This window comes from Poecilia formosa, unplaced genomic scaffold (genome assembly GCF_000485575.1).
Source record: "Poecilia formosa unplaced genomic scaffold, Poecilia_formosa-5.1.2 Scaffold132, whole genome shotgun sequence".
In the NCBI taxonomy this organism is placed as follows: Eukaryota; Metazoa; Chordata; class Actinopteri; order Cyprinodontiformes; family Poeciliidae; genus Poecilia; species Poecilia formosa.
Genome location: NW_006800071.1, coordinates 1,470,901 through 1,486,351, shown reverse-complemented (window position 1 = coordinate 1,486,351; position 15,451 = coordinate 1,470,901). Strand labels below are relative to the sequence as shown.

The following is a 15,451-nucleotide window of genomic DNA, read 5'->3' as shown; positions in this document are numbered from 1 at the left end:
TAGGAATATGTTTGAGTAAAATGAAGATTCTTCTTTTATTCTGTGAACTTTTGACAACATGTTTCCAAAATTCCAAGCAAAAATGTAGAATTTATTTGCAGAAAATGAGAAATGGCCAAAATAATGATAAAGATGCAGAGCTTTCAGACCTCAACTAATGCAAAGAAAACAACATCATATTCATTTAGAAACAACAATAATAATGTTTTAACTCAGGCAGAGTTCAGAAATAGATATTTAGTGGAATAACCACGAGGTTACCGATTCAGACATCTGGGGTTTTGTGTGAGCCGATCCCAATTTAATACAGAAAAACATCTGAAATGACCTAAAATGTTTCTTTTTTTAAAACACAGACCTAAATGCACTTAATTACAAATTGATTTGGTAACTCTGGACAAGTTCAGCACCCTTTAATACACCAATAGCTTTACAAAATTGGTTAAACATGTAAAAACAACTTTAATTTGCAATAAGGAGGATAACAGCCAAAATACAATAAACAATCAAGAAACTGACAAAAACAATAAGTGGACTGTTTTAGTGAAAAATGTAAAAAATAAATGGAAACTTTTTTTTTTTTTCAAATGGTTCAGAAAATGCAGCTGGGAATTATAAATAACATAAAATAAGTAATAAAGTATAGAATCTGACTGAATGTGGATTGGGTACTTTGTCTCAATACCGGACCTAGAATTTGTTTTCAATATTGGGACTAATACAGATATTAATATTATCTGTAGAAATAGAGATAATATTTAGAAGAATAATGTGTACATTAAATTGGGAGTATAAAATCTGATATTGTAATCCTAAAAATCAATTTTCTTCATTTTCCTAGAGTAAGACTGAAAAAGTAACTCCTGCCTGTAAGCCTGCCACTTGCAGGATTGACAGGCAAATGCATATATTCAGAGGTAAACAGGCTGCGTGAGTGCATGCAAACAGTGAATAAATAAACAAATTCTCTCCCTCTCAGATACACCCACTGCCGAACGCACATCCATCCAAAGCGGCACAGTTTGACTTGGGCTCTTCAAGTGTGTTTCACTCTGACAGTAATTGACAAGACTCACAGGAGTGAGCAAATTCACTTGACATGGAAAGCTTTGGAGTTTTTCAGAATTCCCATCCTGGCCTTTCCAAGTGCATGTGTTTCTATGTGCGCAGGAGGGGGGATGGCGGAGAGGTGGGGAAGGATATGGCTCCGTTGTGTTTCCTGTGTCGCAGTTTACTGTTTTTTAGAGCAAGAAAAATGGGCTTATGTAACGGTCATGTGATTTAGCCAGAAATAGTGGTGGGGCTACAGCTGCTGCCTCTCCTCCTGCAGCTCGGTTCCTTGGCTTTTGGCAGCAGCCAGACAGACACACTGCGCACTGCTCCTGCTAGCTCAGAAAACAACTTCTGCTCTGTCCTGTACACGAAAAACATAAATCCCATGATGTAGATTGTAAGGATAAGTCACAGAATGTCGTCTTTGCAGATAACTGCAAGTAAACAAACAAACATGCTCATACATGACATTCAGTCAGGGCAAAAATCTCATGAGTTATGAAATAAGCATACAGGAAGGTACTTATGAACATGGACACATTTATACAACATTATATTAACACAATGTCAACTAAAGCCTGGGGGAAGTAAACATTGCATTGGGGGTCACTGAGGTCACAATGCCTCTGCGTATCTTTCAGTCTGAGCCAGCGCTGTGTTGTTTTTTTTTAATGTGTTTTATTTCAAATATTAAAAAAAATATCTATACATGTGTGTGTGTCTTCATGCATGTGTGCATTTGTGAGTGAATGACTGTGTTTGTGCATAGGCAGGAGCATGCCTGTGTGTGGGCGTACGGTGCTCAGAGGCTGGCGGACGTGTGGGAAAAAAGGGATTGAGACGCAGTTATAGAGGAGAAGACGAGTGAAAAGAGGAGGAGGAGGAGGAGGGGAGCTGTACAGTGAAGAGCTAGTGGAGCGGAAGGAAGCACTCTGAAATGGGAGATCATTGGGTTTAGCTAAGGGCTAGGCAGGAGGCAGGAGGGATTCTCGCCATGTTAGCATCACTGTCAGAAATAGCCGAGCTGCAGCCAGTGCCCTGCTTCCACCAAATCCCTCATGCTATTTACTGTATAACGCACTAGCAGTCATATATGGTTGGTAGCATGAGAAAAATAACTAAGTCATTTCATTTTCACAAGGATGTTTATGAATTTTCAAATAATTTACGTTTTTTTTTTTTTTTTTAATTCCAGGTGACTCTTCTCCATGATTGTCAAATATCACTTTTTTTTCATAATGCGTCATGTGAGGCCCCAAATTCATGAGGTCTGTTTGTTCTTTCAGGTCAGCACAACTACCTGTGCGCTGGCAGAAATGACTGCATCATTGATAAGATCCGAAGGAAAAACTGCCCAGCCTGTCGGGTACGGAAGTGTCTTCAGGCTGGGATGAACCTGGGAGGTGAGCTGCTTGAAATTCCAGATTTGCTCTGTCACATGTCAGCACCTGAGGAAGCGTGAGTCTGTTTATAGGGAGTGATAGATATGGAAAAGTAGGTCTGGCTGTAGTAACAGGAGGCCTAGAGATGCTGAGTCATTAGATGTTCATGAGGTTAAATCACGTCTACTGTATTTCATGTTCTGATGAAGGCTCAGTGTTGAGTTTTAGTAAAAATTACACTGTTTAAGAAGAGTCTTGATGGTGTGTTAGGGCGATAGAAAGAAAAATAAAGAAAATTATTAGAATAAAGTCGTATGAGAAGTTGAAATAATAGAAGAATATAATTACAATATGGGAATAAAGTCATAATATTTCAGGAATAAAGTCGCATAATATTGCGAGGATAAAGTTGTAAAAGCATGACTGTATTTGATAAAATATTAAAATAATTCATTTCACTGTGGTATTGAATGAATTAGATTTTTTATACTAATACCAAGTAGATAAACTCACTCCTTTTCTGATACTCAACAAAATATATAAAAAGAAAACCATATTGCACAAATGAGTTCCTGAACATTTTTGCAAAACTTAAATTCTGTTTTATGTACCTGTAATATTTCTTGGGTGAGTTTTCATTGTTCAGAATTAAAAACAGTGATATTGGAGCAATGAAGCATCAATAACGTAATATTTCATTACAGTTATAGTTTAAAAGCCACATATTGCCATCCCTTCCAGTGGAAACGAACAGGTGTAATGAATTTTAAATAAACTGCACCCATCCCGACTCCTGACAGCAAGAGAAAGGAAAAATCAGAAGTTTGATCTGGCTTACAACTTGCTAAGTCAGCAAAAATACTTTACAAGTTGTACCTAAATTGTGCCTTTGACATAATTTATAACACTTTCATAGCATTTAACTCTGGTTCTTGTGATTGATTTAAAACATATCTTAGAACATACATGCTCTATAATATTCTCACCTGTTAAAATCTCTGAAAAGGCTTTAATAATAATGTAGCTCCTTCTCTTTACCTCCATGAAAGTCTTTTTTTAATAAAACATATCCACTAAGGTTGGCGTTCGAGTATAAGCAAGGCAATCCCTTCAGGATTTTGGAATTTATTGTGATTTTTTTTGCAATTAAAATCACTGATTTTGCAGTGATATTTTAGAAATGTGAGTGGTTTAGTAAAAGTAAGAAATACTGCCACCTGCAGTCTCTTAAATTTTTTCTTTTTTACAATTTTGCGGAAAGTTAGCAGTAAACTCATATCAGCATACACTGGCGTGGAAAAATTTGGAAATTTGTTGATTTTGTGTGAATTTCTGAGATTATGGAATCGTGAAAAACTGGAGAGATTGACTGGGAGATAAATGGAAAAAAAAGAAGAAAAAAACACTGTTGATAATCAACCATTAAAAAATACTGAGGATCCTCCCAAACAAAGAGTTAAAAAAATGAAAATAGGCATTATTTTAGAGTAATATTTCTAAAGTAGATTTATTAATAATGACTCTAGAAAACCTGAACCATCTTAAACCTATTAGTTATTGTACACAAAAAAAGACGAGTGTTAAAGAGGGTCCTGAAGCAGAAAACCAATACCAACAACATGATCGGTTTCAATACCAGTCAGTCATAAAAAAGCTTTTGTAATTAATGTTAAATATGCAGCAGGCTCAAAAGTAACACCGTATTGTTAATTATTTAACAATTAAACTATCAAATGGCAGTATACCTCTAGAGTTCATCTGAATACCACCAGTCACTGCTTGAACGTTCAGGAACTACCAAGAAGAAAATATTTCAGAATTTAACTCTCATGATTCAGAATAAAGTCTGAATAACAACAAATGACTGCTGAGTTAAATAAATACAACACAGAGAGGTCAGTTTCCAACTGAGGTGATAGATGATGAAAACGTATGAGTTATTATGAAAGCTCAAAGCGGATGATGAATGAGTCCATATTCCATCATTTTAGCAGCTTTTTAATCCATTGAATATGTTTCAAGTTGCAAATAAAGAGATAAACAAACTAGAAATCTCAGCAAAGTTTTTGTATTAATACATATTGTGATTACTGCAGCAGTTAAAAAGTTGAATGAGAAATAGTATTGTGCTCAAATTGTTATTTTTATTTTTTTTTTTTTAAATTGTAAAACAATCTAACCCAGACTTGACAACATATGGTGGATATAAAACATCTCCTAAATGTCTGGTATGTTTTTTTATTTGTTTGTTTTTTATTTTGAGATTTTAACCAGGTCTGAACATTCAAGATTATTGGAAATCCTTCTCCAGTTATGACTTTCCTCACAGTTATTTGGTGAAATAAACTCACTCTGTCTCAGACACGGAACATAATCAGTGAAGCAGTCAAATTACCATTACTGTTAAAGACCAACATACGTTTTCATTTATTATACATTCCTGTATTGTAAAATGTGTGAGTGCCAGAATTTCACAGCTTCTTCTCTGATTTAATTGGTGGATGTATTTTATTGATACACGATAACAGAGCTTAAACTTAATAAATTCAATTATGGAGTTCAAAATACATTGAAACATTATGCACTTTAATCATGAGCTGACATTAAAATGGATAATTAATTTGACTCCAGGGAATTTAAAATAAGCTTTTTTATTGATAATTTTAACAAGCTAATGTTCTTGTTAATGAGAGCTTGAAAATAAGTGTGGATGGAAAGTTGAGGATCAGCTCAATAATGTTGCATTTTATGAATAAATTTTCCAATAATATATTCTCAAATATGACCAGGCTGTCCATAAAATCACGAGTTCAAGCAAAACTGAATTATTTTAAGAAATAAGGAATCCTTTCTTGGAATATGTACTTTATGTGATAAGCAAAGTTAAAAAGTTCCACACACACACACACAAAAATGTTATTTATTGATATTTGGATGTTTTTTTTTCTTTTTTTATGTCTTTGCTTTTTAAATAGCTGTGATCTCATAATTCCAGATTAAAGCTGAAATATGCAACCGTCCTAAAAAATATATTTTTTAAATATTTGTTGAAACTATCACCATGTCATGACAGTAAGGTATGACACAAATAATCTGTAAAAACAAAAGTCAAGCTCCACTAGCTTCTCCCAGTGCTAACTAGAAACAACCAATCAGAGCTAGGAGGTGGGTCAAACTGTCACAAAACAAAGATGTTAAAAAATATATATTTTATAAAAGTTACACACTGCAGCTTTAAGAAATGTAGCCATAAATTCTCCATTAATATGGTTGTTTTGTTCCCCACAGCACGGAAGTCTAAAAAGTTAAAACTGAAGGGAGTTAACGAGGACCTGCAGAGCTCCAAAGATGCCCAGATTGCCACAGGTGGCGTTGGGGGCGGCTACCTGTCCTCGGAGAAGGAGCTGAGTGCCAGCGCTGCCAATGCCCTGGTGCCCCACGGGCCTGGGGTGCTCACACCTTTTCTGCCACCCTCCATCTGCAGCGTGCTGGAGCTGATCGAGCCCGAAGAGGTGTACTCTGGCTATGACAACTCACAGCCAGACACAACTGACCACCTGCTGTCCAGTCTCAACCGCCTGGCTGGAAAGCAGATGGTACGCATGGTGAAGTGGGCCAAAGTACTTCCAGGTTAGTGACCAGCAGAGGTCTAAATGCTGCTTTTGTGCAGGCATTAGAAAAAAAGACTTAAGAAGCGCTCAAAGATATTTTTAGAAAATCTCCTAATTTCATGTATTTAGATTTTTTTTTAACAAATGTAGGCAGATTTTGGATTATGGGACGATTTAGATCGTCTGAGATCTTAATCGTCCAATAAATACATTTTAATAAATGTATTCTAAAAATATTTTCCCTTGAGGGTAAAAATGTTATCGATATTGATTAAAATGTGCCATTAAAGCTGCACATGTTACTTATAAAAATATTTTTTACATATTTGTTGAAACTGTCACCAATTCCTGACAGTTTGCTATAAGACAGATAATCTGTGAATTATCTGCCTTTCAGTACTAACTAGAAACAACCAATTAGAGCCAGGAGGAGGGATATAGTGCTGTCAGTCACCATTTGTGTGGCGCTGCTCATCCTCCTTTCCCTGCCCAGTTTGCTTTCTGCTATGCAGAGAATGTCATAAATGTTTAAGCTAGCTAGCATGGCTATTGATGACGGCAGATAAATGTTTTTCTTCTAACAGTAGGTTGATTCTGCCTTTAATTGAGTAGTAAGTACATGAAGTTGATTGACAGCGCTAAGACCCTCCTCCTGGCTCTGATTGGTTGTTTTTGGTTGGGAGCAGCAGTGCCATTTCTTCAGATAACAACAGCAGCTCAGGAAGGAGATGAATAAGATCATATTCTTTCTAAAAGTTATTACTACTATTAAAGCATGAAAATACTTTTTTTATGAATCCATCAAATAAAGAAATCATATCACAGATAAAAAGTGTTTGATTATGAAAATTCAGTACAGTGCCTTACCTTCTCAGTTGTTCATCTGGCAATCCCAAAGTTCAATATGTTTTATTGGAATGTGATACAGAGGCAGATATAGGCAAACTATTACATAACTGTAAAGTGGAAGGAAAATAATTCATTGTATTTAAGTAGTTCCACAAAGAAAAGTCTTAAGTAGTTAGACATGCATTGTGTTGATCCCTCCTGAGCCCATGCTTTGTGGAAACAACTTTTGTTTCTGATGCAGCTCCAAGTATTTCAGGCTGCATCTTTACCAGCTCTGAAAATTGAGACTGAAATGTTTTGCCCATTGCAAAACAGCTCAAGCTCATTCAGAGTGCAAATCAGTGCTGGACTCATCTGACCAGACCCTCTTCTTCTTCTTCTTCTTTTTTTATGTATTGACACTATCACCTACATTCCTTGTGCCAGACTGGAAACAGGGATTCCTGACTTTTGCAAAATGTTTTAATGCTCATTTTAAGGTTTGTTTTGGCTTTTTCGAAAAAGAGTTGATCCGCTAAGAGGGAAAGTTGTTGAATAATTTCAAACATTTACCTCATGTGACTGATTTAATGTTTCTGCTGTTCGAATCATTAAAATTTAATTTCTTACTATACATCTCCACACAGCATTACAATTACAACTTGTCCGATAGCTAAACATTCCTGAAAACCTGCCTCCATTTCTGTGACTTCCTGTTCAATACAGCCATCCGAAACATAAACATCTGAAGAAACTACGCCTTACCTGGTTGATTCACTCCAAGCCAGTAGATGGAAACACACTTAATTTTCAATTTCTTTTCTTTTTCCTTTTTGTGACATTTTAAAAGTCTGCTCAAAATTTGGTGACTTATAAAGGTGAAAGCTTGCACTGAATTTTGTTTACGGGTATCAGTTTAAAAGGAACTGTCTTTTGGAAACCATGTATTATTTTCCTTCCAAGTCATAATTATGCACCACTTCATATTGGTCTATAATTTAAAGTCTCTCTAAATTACTTTTGGGTTTGTGGTGATAATGTGATAAAATGCAGAAGAGTTGAAAACTTTAGCATCTCTCCGTATAAAAAGATAACGTTCCCAGATCTTTTCTCGTTATCCATTAAAGATGCAGCACTGCTAGTTTTGTCAGAGCCCACAGTTTCAGTTTTGAATATTAGGTCAGGAAAATATTCTTCAAAGGCTCAACAAGATTATAAATGAATCCTATTTCACCGTTAAATAGAATCAGGATTAGGGTTTCCAAACAGAACTCATTTACATGACCATTGTCTGTGTGGAAGATCTTATTCAATTTTATGGATAAAACCGCAACCTAGAATGAGAAAAATGTTTGGAAAGAGATAAACAAGTTCCTCTAAAATCCCAGTCAGTGCCATACGTATGGAAAGGTGCATCACAGGTAGGTCTTCGAGCATGTTTAATTTGCTGTATTGCAAATATTTGATACCTCCAATGGTGTCTGCTTCTATATCCGGAAGTATAAATAGAAGCCAGACAGAAGGGTCAAAATGAGTACCTTCGACTTTCAGATATGCCACAGTCTGCCCTCGGTTCAGACAGAGCACACACACAGAGGAGCATGAACCAGTTATGCCATTGCCAACAATGTGTGTCTCTCCTACACTTGATCTGTTCAGGTTTTTAGAGCTGCGTTATTAAAAACCCAGCTACTTTTTAAAAACTGTTAGACTTTCTACACTTCAAGATCAATTTAAAAGTAATAATTTTAAATGCCTTCAAGCCATTCGACAAACCGTTTTCACAAACCCCCTCAAATAAATGCAGATTGTCACGTATTTAGATGGAAATATTCCCTCAGCCTCTATAAGTCACTTGTGCGTCCTCACTTGGCCTACGTTTCTGCATGAGAAGGAGATTCTTGCCAGAGTTTGATTGAGAGTTTGGCAACTTTCCTCTTTGACTATTTTTGGAGCTTCATACACAAAGCGCCAATAACCAGAGGCCTTGTGGGATTTGCATAAAAAAAAGAATGGGTGAATACTTGTCACTGGGTATCTTGTCAAAGCAAACGCTGGTACAAATATGCACACTTTAGCAAAGATAAACAGTAATGCAGTGACTTCCATAAACACACACATACAAACTCTGTGTATTAAATTAGGTTTTCCAAACGTATTTATCTCAGTTTTAAGTGATCTCTGCTTCCTTTAAACGAGATGTTGCCCTATGATGTGTGTATTATGGTGTTTGTGTGCTAGGTTTCCGGGGCCTGCCCATTGAGGACCAAATCACCCTGATCCAGTACTCATGGATGTGTCTGTCCTCCTTCTGCCTCAGTTGGCGCTCCTACAAACACACCAATGGTCAGATGCTCTACTTTGCCCCGGATCTCATCTTCAACGAGTAGGACCGCACTTTTATGTTGTTGTTGTTGTTTGTTTTAGAATAATAAATCTCAACAATTACATGGGGAATTGCTAATGATTTCCGCTGGAATTTAGTTTTATCTCTTAAAAAGACAGTTTGCACATCCGGAGCCTTTGATGGTCTCATGTTGGAATAACTCCAATTTATTCCCTGTAGGATGTGCAATTCGCCAAGGCAATCCACTGTCCACTGAGCATTAGAGTCCTCAGCAAACTCAATTAAGAGGTATTAGACATTAAGGGCATTAGAGTTGGCAGCACTGAGACCCATTTGACCTTGTATGCTGGTGACCTTCGAGACGAGCCAGACATTCCTATCCTTATCCTGCTCTACTGTAAATCAATTTATTACTATACAATAAATTAGGAAAACACTTAATGTTTTTTTAACAGATTTATCTTTTCTGAGATGATATATTTTAAACATGAACATTAAATGCAAAGCTGTAAAAACGAGTATTTTCCCTTTAATTATTTCTTCTGTTATAGTTCCTCAAACTAATTTTAAAACAAGGCTAATATAAGCTGATGAAAAAGAAGTCCATTTTAAATTATTGTTTTATTTATTAATGGGCTCCATTTTTCTAGCACACCCAGGCCTGATTACTGATTGATGTCCTGTGTGCTTTCTGACTAAATGAGGCAAAATCAGCAACAGTTTGCAAAACTCAACAACTATAAAAATAACAACCTGAAGAGCAATAGTGTGGTAGGTGTGTGAAAACAAAATGGATCCTGCCCCACATAAAATAATATGTTGAAACATTTTTTGTCATTGACAGGCAGTGCACTGCAAAATTCATCAAATCCTACTAAGTATTTTTGTTTACTTTCTAGTGCAAATATCTTAGAACACTTGAAATAAGACAAAACTAACTTGCAAGTAACTTTTTATCAAGTTATAAATAAATATAAAATTGATGAAAAACAAGTTTCCTGTAAGTTAGTTGTGTCTTATTTCAAGTGTACTAAACTAGATCAAAGTTACTCTGTAAGATTTTGTGTTTGTGCAGTGTGAGTGTAAATATGGCTGATTTTAGTGCTTTAGCATTAGCTTCTGCTAAATACCATGTTGATATAGTGCTTTAGCATTAGCTTTTCCTAAATACCATGTTGGTATAGTGCTTTAGCATTAGCTTTTGCTAAATACCATGTTGGTATAGTGCTTTAGCATTAGCAGAACTAAGGTTTATGATTAGTTCTTTAGAGTTAGCACAAATAACTTGTTTCCAGATGCTAGTAAAGAAAGATGGTCATAGATTTATTTTTGCTTTATTATATTTAATCAGTATATATTCTCCATCAATCAAAAAGTGAGATTTAATTTTTAATATCCAGTTAAAATACATTAATTAAGCCACACTTCCCAATCCTGATTCCCTGAAAGCAATTTTAGTCCAACAAACTAAGATAATTCGAAGCTTAAATAGCATAAAAGTTACCAGTTGGAGGTACATTATATCCCCTTTGCTTGTATTAGATTATTTGTTTACACCTTTGTGTTATTTCTTTAATATGTAAGTTTTAACTTTATCAGTGGTGAAATTCTGAGGTTCTCCCCAGAACCATGGATGAAATTCTTTCATGAAAAATGTTCAGATCAACATGAGTCAGTGATTATTGTAATGCACTGAAAGCAAAGAAAGAATCACAGAATTACAGAAAAATTAAAAATGGAGAAACATTTGCTCTGTTTTGATGGCTAAATCTTTACAGGTGAAGATGATCAAAGCATCTGAACAATAGGCTCCTTAATATGTGTTAATTGTGTGAAGAGGAAGCTTAAAAGCTGCTGTTAGTGAGCCTTTAATCTGGTGATCATTTAAATGTTATGGAATGGATCAAAGTGCAGAATAGTAACCTCTGCAGGCTGAAGAGGAGGCTCAGTCTGGGTCATGTTTAAAAGCTCCAGCTAATAGCTTGTGTAAGTCAATGTCAATGGGTCAGTTTGTCCCAGATAAACGAAAAAAAGAAGTGGCAGAGCAAACATTGCTGTAAAACAAGCCCACAAACTGCATGCCTTTGTTTCTGTCACTGTGTGAATTTTTACAGCAGTGGTTTTCCACACTGGAGCGTCTCTGTTCACTTGATTCTCAGTTATTTGCCAAGTCAAACGCATTTCATTAAGAGTTTTGCGGCATTCTGTCAGATGACTTAAACTTTCATGCTATCTTCTAAAGAGCTTCCAATCACTATTTCTCCAGGCTTTCTGAAGATCTGTAGAGTTTCTGATTGAAATGCAACAACATTTTCAATTTTTTGTCCAGTACCTGACTCTTGTTTTAGGGAGGTTTTTTTTTTTTTTTTCTTAATCTTTTATTTTATTCTATATCTATTGGACCTGAAAAGATCCCCCTGGTACTGCAGAAGTGTAACTGCTCACTGCAATACGAGAGTCCAGAATTCAAATAAAACAAAAGAAGAATTAGATCAAATCTAATATTCTTGAAAAAACTATTTGTAGCAGTTTTAGTTTAACTGCTAAGAAAATTCACTCAATACTTTGTGGAATTGTTTAATAGATTAAATTATTTCTTGAGTGAGTGGGAAGGCAGGAAACTATTCCAGCTGGGAAAATAAAAAGCTGTGATTGTGTAGAATCGCATTTTTAAACATGCAGAGCACAATTTTCAGTCATAGCGTAAAAAAAGAACTGCAAAACAATTAAATTACCAAAAAAAGCAAAACATATATCTACATATTGTGGTTTCAAGATAGTTTAATACTTTAACAAATTAAAGACGTAACATTTTCTAGTTGCAGTTAATTTTTGGTAATAAAAATATGTGAAATGAAGCTATTTCTATGATTTAAGCTGACTCATTTCACTTATTTGTGTGAAATGAGTCAGATTCTTTCCTCATTCATCTTCATTGAATGTGTTTGTGTACCTGAACTTTTATCTATAGATGTGTTCAGAACCACCTGTTCTCTTACAGTGAGTCAGTCTCATTGGCAGCTTATTATTTGTCTGCAGAGTGCAGAGGACATGCAGACTGGATGCTGAGAGTCACATGGTTTCTGTTTAACCAAACTGGGTTTCACTGCTTTCTTGAATTCAGTGACGTTGATGCTGATTAATGTGCAGCAGAGTTTTTCAGGTCACTCATAGCCTTAGACAAACATTGGGCCAAAGTGAGTCTGTAATTTGGCTAAACCCACTTAGTCTGCTGGTAGGAGAACAATGTCCACTTGTCTTTACAAACTTTAATTCACATTGACTCATAAGGCAATTCCTTTAACAGGCGATCCATTTAATTGTTGGACTGAAATCTATATTTGATGGAGCATAAGTACTAAAAAATCAGATCATCCTTTCACATTAAACTCAAAGGAAGACTGCATTATTTGTGTTTGTCTCTAATTTCCATTGCACAATATTCTTTTTACTTTAAACTGGCTGATATACGTGTTTAAAAGAAAAAGCAAATCTCTGGATAAAACAAAGAAAACAATCAGGTCTGTCTGGCCACTGGTTTGGTTTCAAGCATAAAGTTTCTAATTTCAGTATAATTTCACTGACGAGCAATGAAAAAAATCCAACATGATCTTATTATGTCATAGGCATATAAAGCTAAATGTATAAAAACAAACAAAATTTAGAATAATACACTAAACAGTAACCATAAAACTGCAATAGTATGCAGTTTATCCTGAGTAGTACAATTAAAGGGAAACAAGTACCTTGTAACCAATTTTATTCTTTTTTCTTTAGAACTACAACAAATATTACTGTTGCTAAAAACAATCATTTAAACAATTCATTGCTTTTATGACCCATAATCAGCATATAATGGTTTTATCTGTATTTCCTCAATCCTTTCGGCAAAGAAAATAAAAACACCAAGCTGCAAAGAAATGAAGAAAGTTTAATAGATTTCCCATCGGACCTGATTGATCCACTCAACAAGGTCGTTTGGCATCAGTTGTTCAAAACTTTGGACTGTTTAAAATAAATTTTATTTGGGTGCAAAATTTAGGAAAAAATATAGATTTTTAGCATTTTTCTACCACGAATTGAGAGACATGAAAATAAAATAAAAAGTTCCCAAATGACTCACTTTGTGTTGTTGAGCCAGATATATAGCTGGCAAACATGTCTCAGAAAAATCTGCATTTCTAACACCTCAGCGGATGAAAATGTAAACATATCTCTGTAATGCTTGAAAAAAACTGCTAAACTGGAATATTATTTACATTATTTTGCTGCTGAGCTGTCAGTCAAACACATACACCACACACCCACTCAGGGGCTTGGACACTACACACACCTTCATATATCTACACAAACATGTATCTGTTTTTATTACGACGGATGTTACTGTTGCTAATTGTATACTCACTGATTTACTGTAAAATTATTTTCAACTAAAGTTGTATTTGTCCTCAGGTTTGTGTTCTACAATAAATATTTTTTACTTTAGTAACAGAGAGAGGAAGACAGAGGACACCAGACTCAGAGAAAGAAGTTAGAATTGTTTTTTTTGGGCAGTGATTCAGCAAAATTGATTTCAGGAAGAGAGAAAGAGAGGAGGAGGGAGGGAAACGTGTGAGACTTTCACAAACTTCACCACAAAGTTGTCCCACTCAGCAGGGAAGCAGCTCCTTTCTGTCACAGCTTATTGGCTTTGTGCTACATTCAATTCTCCAAAGCACTTAATGCCTTCATGTCAACACTTGTTTTCAATCAGATGCTTTTTGGTGTGTCTACATCATTTAATGCAGTTGTTTTAAGAATCATCTCTCCTTCCTTAACTACAAACATTTATAATTGTTGTGGATAAAACTCCCAGCTCTTTTTTTTAAAGTCCCGGCACACGGCTTGACTCTGACCACTTTTTCCCTGATGTGGTGGCGATTTATAGCAGCTCCAGAAAATCCTTGGCATCTGCACAGCACGTTTCTCATTGGCTCGTGCTTCATCCTCTCCGCTGTTTCTTTCCTGTTTTTGCGGACTCTGTGTTGGCAAGATTACTTTACTGATAAAAAGTCTGTGAAGAGAAGAGGAGGGAAATGTTTGTATAACAACCATGCACACTTGGTGCGCTGTATGAAGGTTTTTTAATACATAATGTACTAAACATGAATGTAGCAAAGTAATTTTATGTGTGTAATTACTGTTAGCAATCACATGTGTCCTCTTTAATAGTGTTTCCATGGTGACCAGGAATAGTTATAAGGTCTTCTAGCCACAGCTTTGGAAAAAGAAGTGCATCTGTGCTGCGATACTCTACGCAGATCTCTGCAATCTGGGGGGATTTGGTATTCAGCTCTCAGCCCAGAAAAGCAGGATTCTCCTCTAAACTTCATGAAAATTCACTTTTCCTGGACTCAACTAGTTTGTTTTAAATGCAACTGGAAAGATAGACAGAAATAATTCATGAAATTAGGAGAAAATAAATGGATGAGTGGGTACTAACAGTAACTCACAGGAGCCAAGTTCATATAAATAGTTTCTGTAAATGTGTCCTTTCTCTGTTTCCCTCCACAGGGAGCGCATGCGGCAGTCGGCCATGTATGACTTGTGTCTGGGCATGAGGCAAGTTAGCCAGGAGTTTGTTCGGCTGCAGCTAACCTACGACGAGTTTCTCTCAATGAAGGTGCTTCTGCTTCTCAGCACAGGTAGGCAGCCAGCCTTACGGCGCGCTCCATTTATTCTCTCTTTGTACAGTAATGTTGATGAAAAGGGAGAAAAATGTTACATTTTGGACGACATGGGTGAAAAATGGGTCACGACATTTTATATCAGCCCATATTGATAATTATTGTTTTACTTTTTAGTTTGAAATATCGTCAAAATGTGACTATTCCTGTTTTATCAACTATTTCTTCTGAAGCTATTGTTCTCATTTTTTTTCCTTCACTCCACACTGTTGTTTTTATTTTTTAAGCAGATATAAGGCAGGTGGTGTGGCTAGCTTGATGCTACCCACCTTGCTTAGCTAGCCATGAATTTTGAGAAGCTAAAGCAGAGGAATCAAAATTTAATTTCAGACCACATCAAGATCTTTATTTGCATTATATTCAGCGGAAACCATCTTAACATTACCACAGACGTTAATATCTTCAACGTTTGTTATCTCTGCTCTTGAGGATACAGCCAATCATCACCAAGCAAAGTACAAGACGCTGCTGGATTGACTGCCATTAGCGAGTCAAGTCGGATTT

The 15,451-nt window shown here is 35.8% G+C and overlaps 1 protein-coding gene across 1 annotated transcript in view; it reads left to right on the top strand.

Moving 5' to 3' along the window:
- The window catches only part of nr3c2 (nuclear receptor subfamily 3, group C, member 2), a 108,778-nt gene that overhangs the window by 73,713 nt on the left and 19,614 nt on the right, over positions 1-15,451 (top strand). Inside the window, exons 5-7 of the mRNA XM_007562003.2 lie at positions 5,724-6,065; positions 9,116-9,260; positions 14,775-14,905. Of these exons, the coding sequence (XP_007562065.1) occupies positions 5,724-6,065; positions 9,116-9,260; positions 14,775-14,905 (618 nt within the window). The remainder of the gene's footprint in view (positions 1-5,723; positions 6,066-9,115; positions 9,261-14,774; positions 14,906-15,451) is intronic.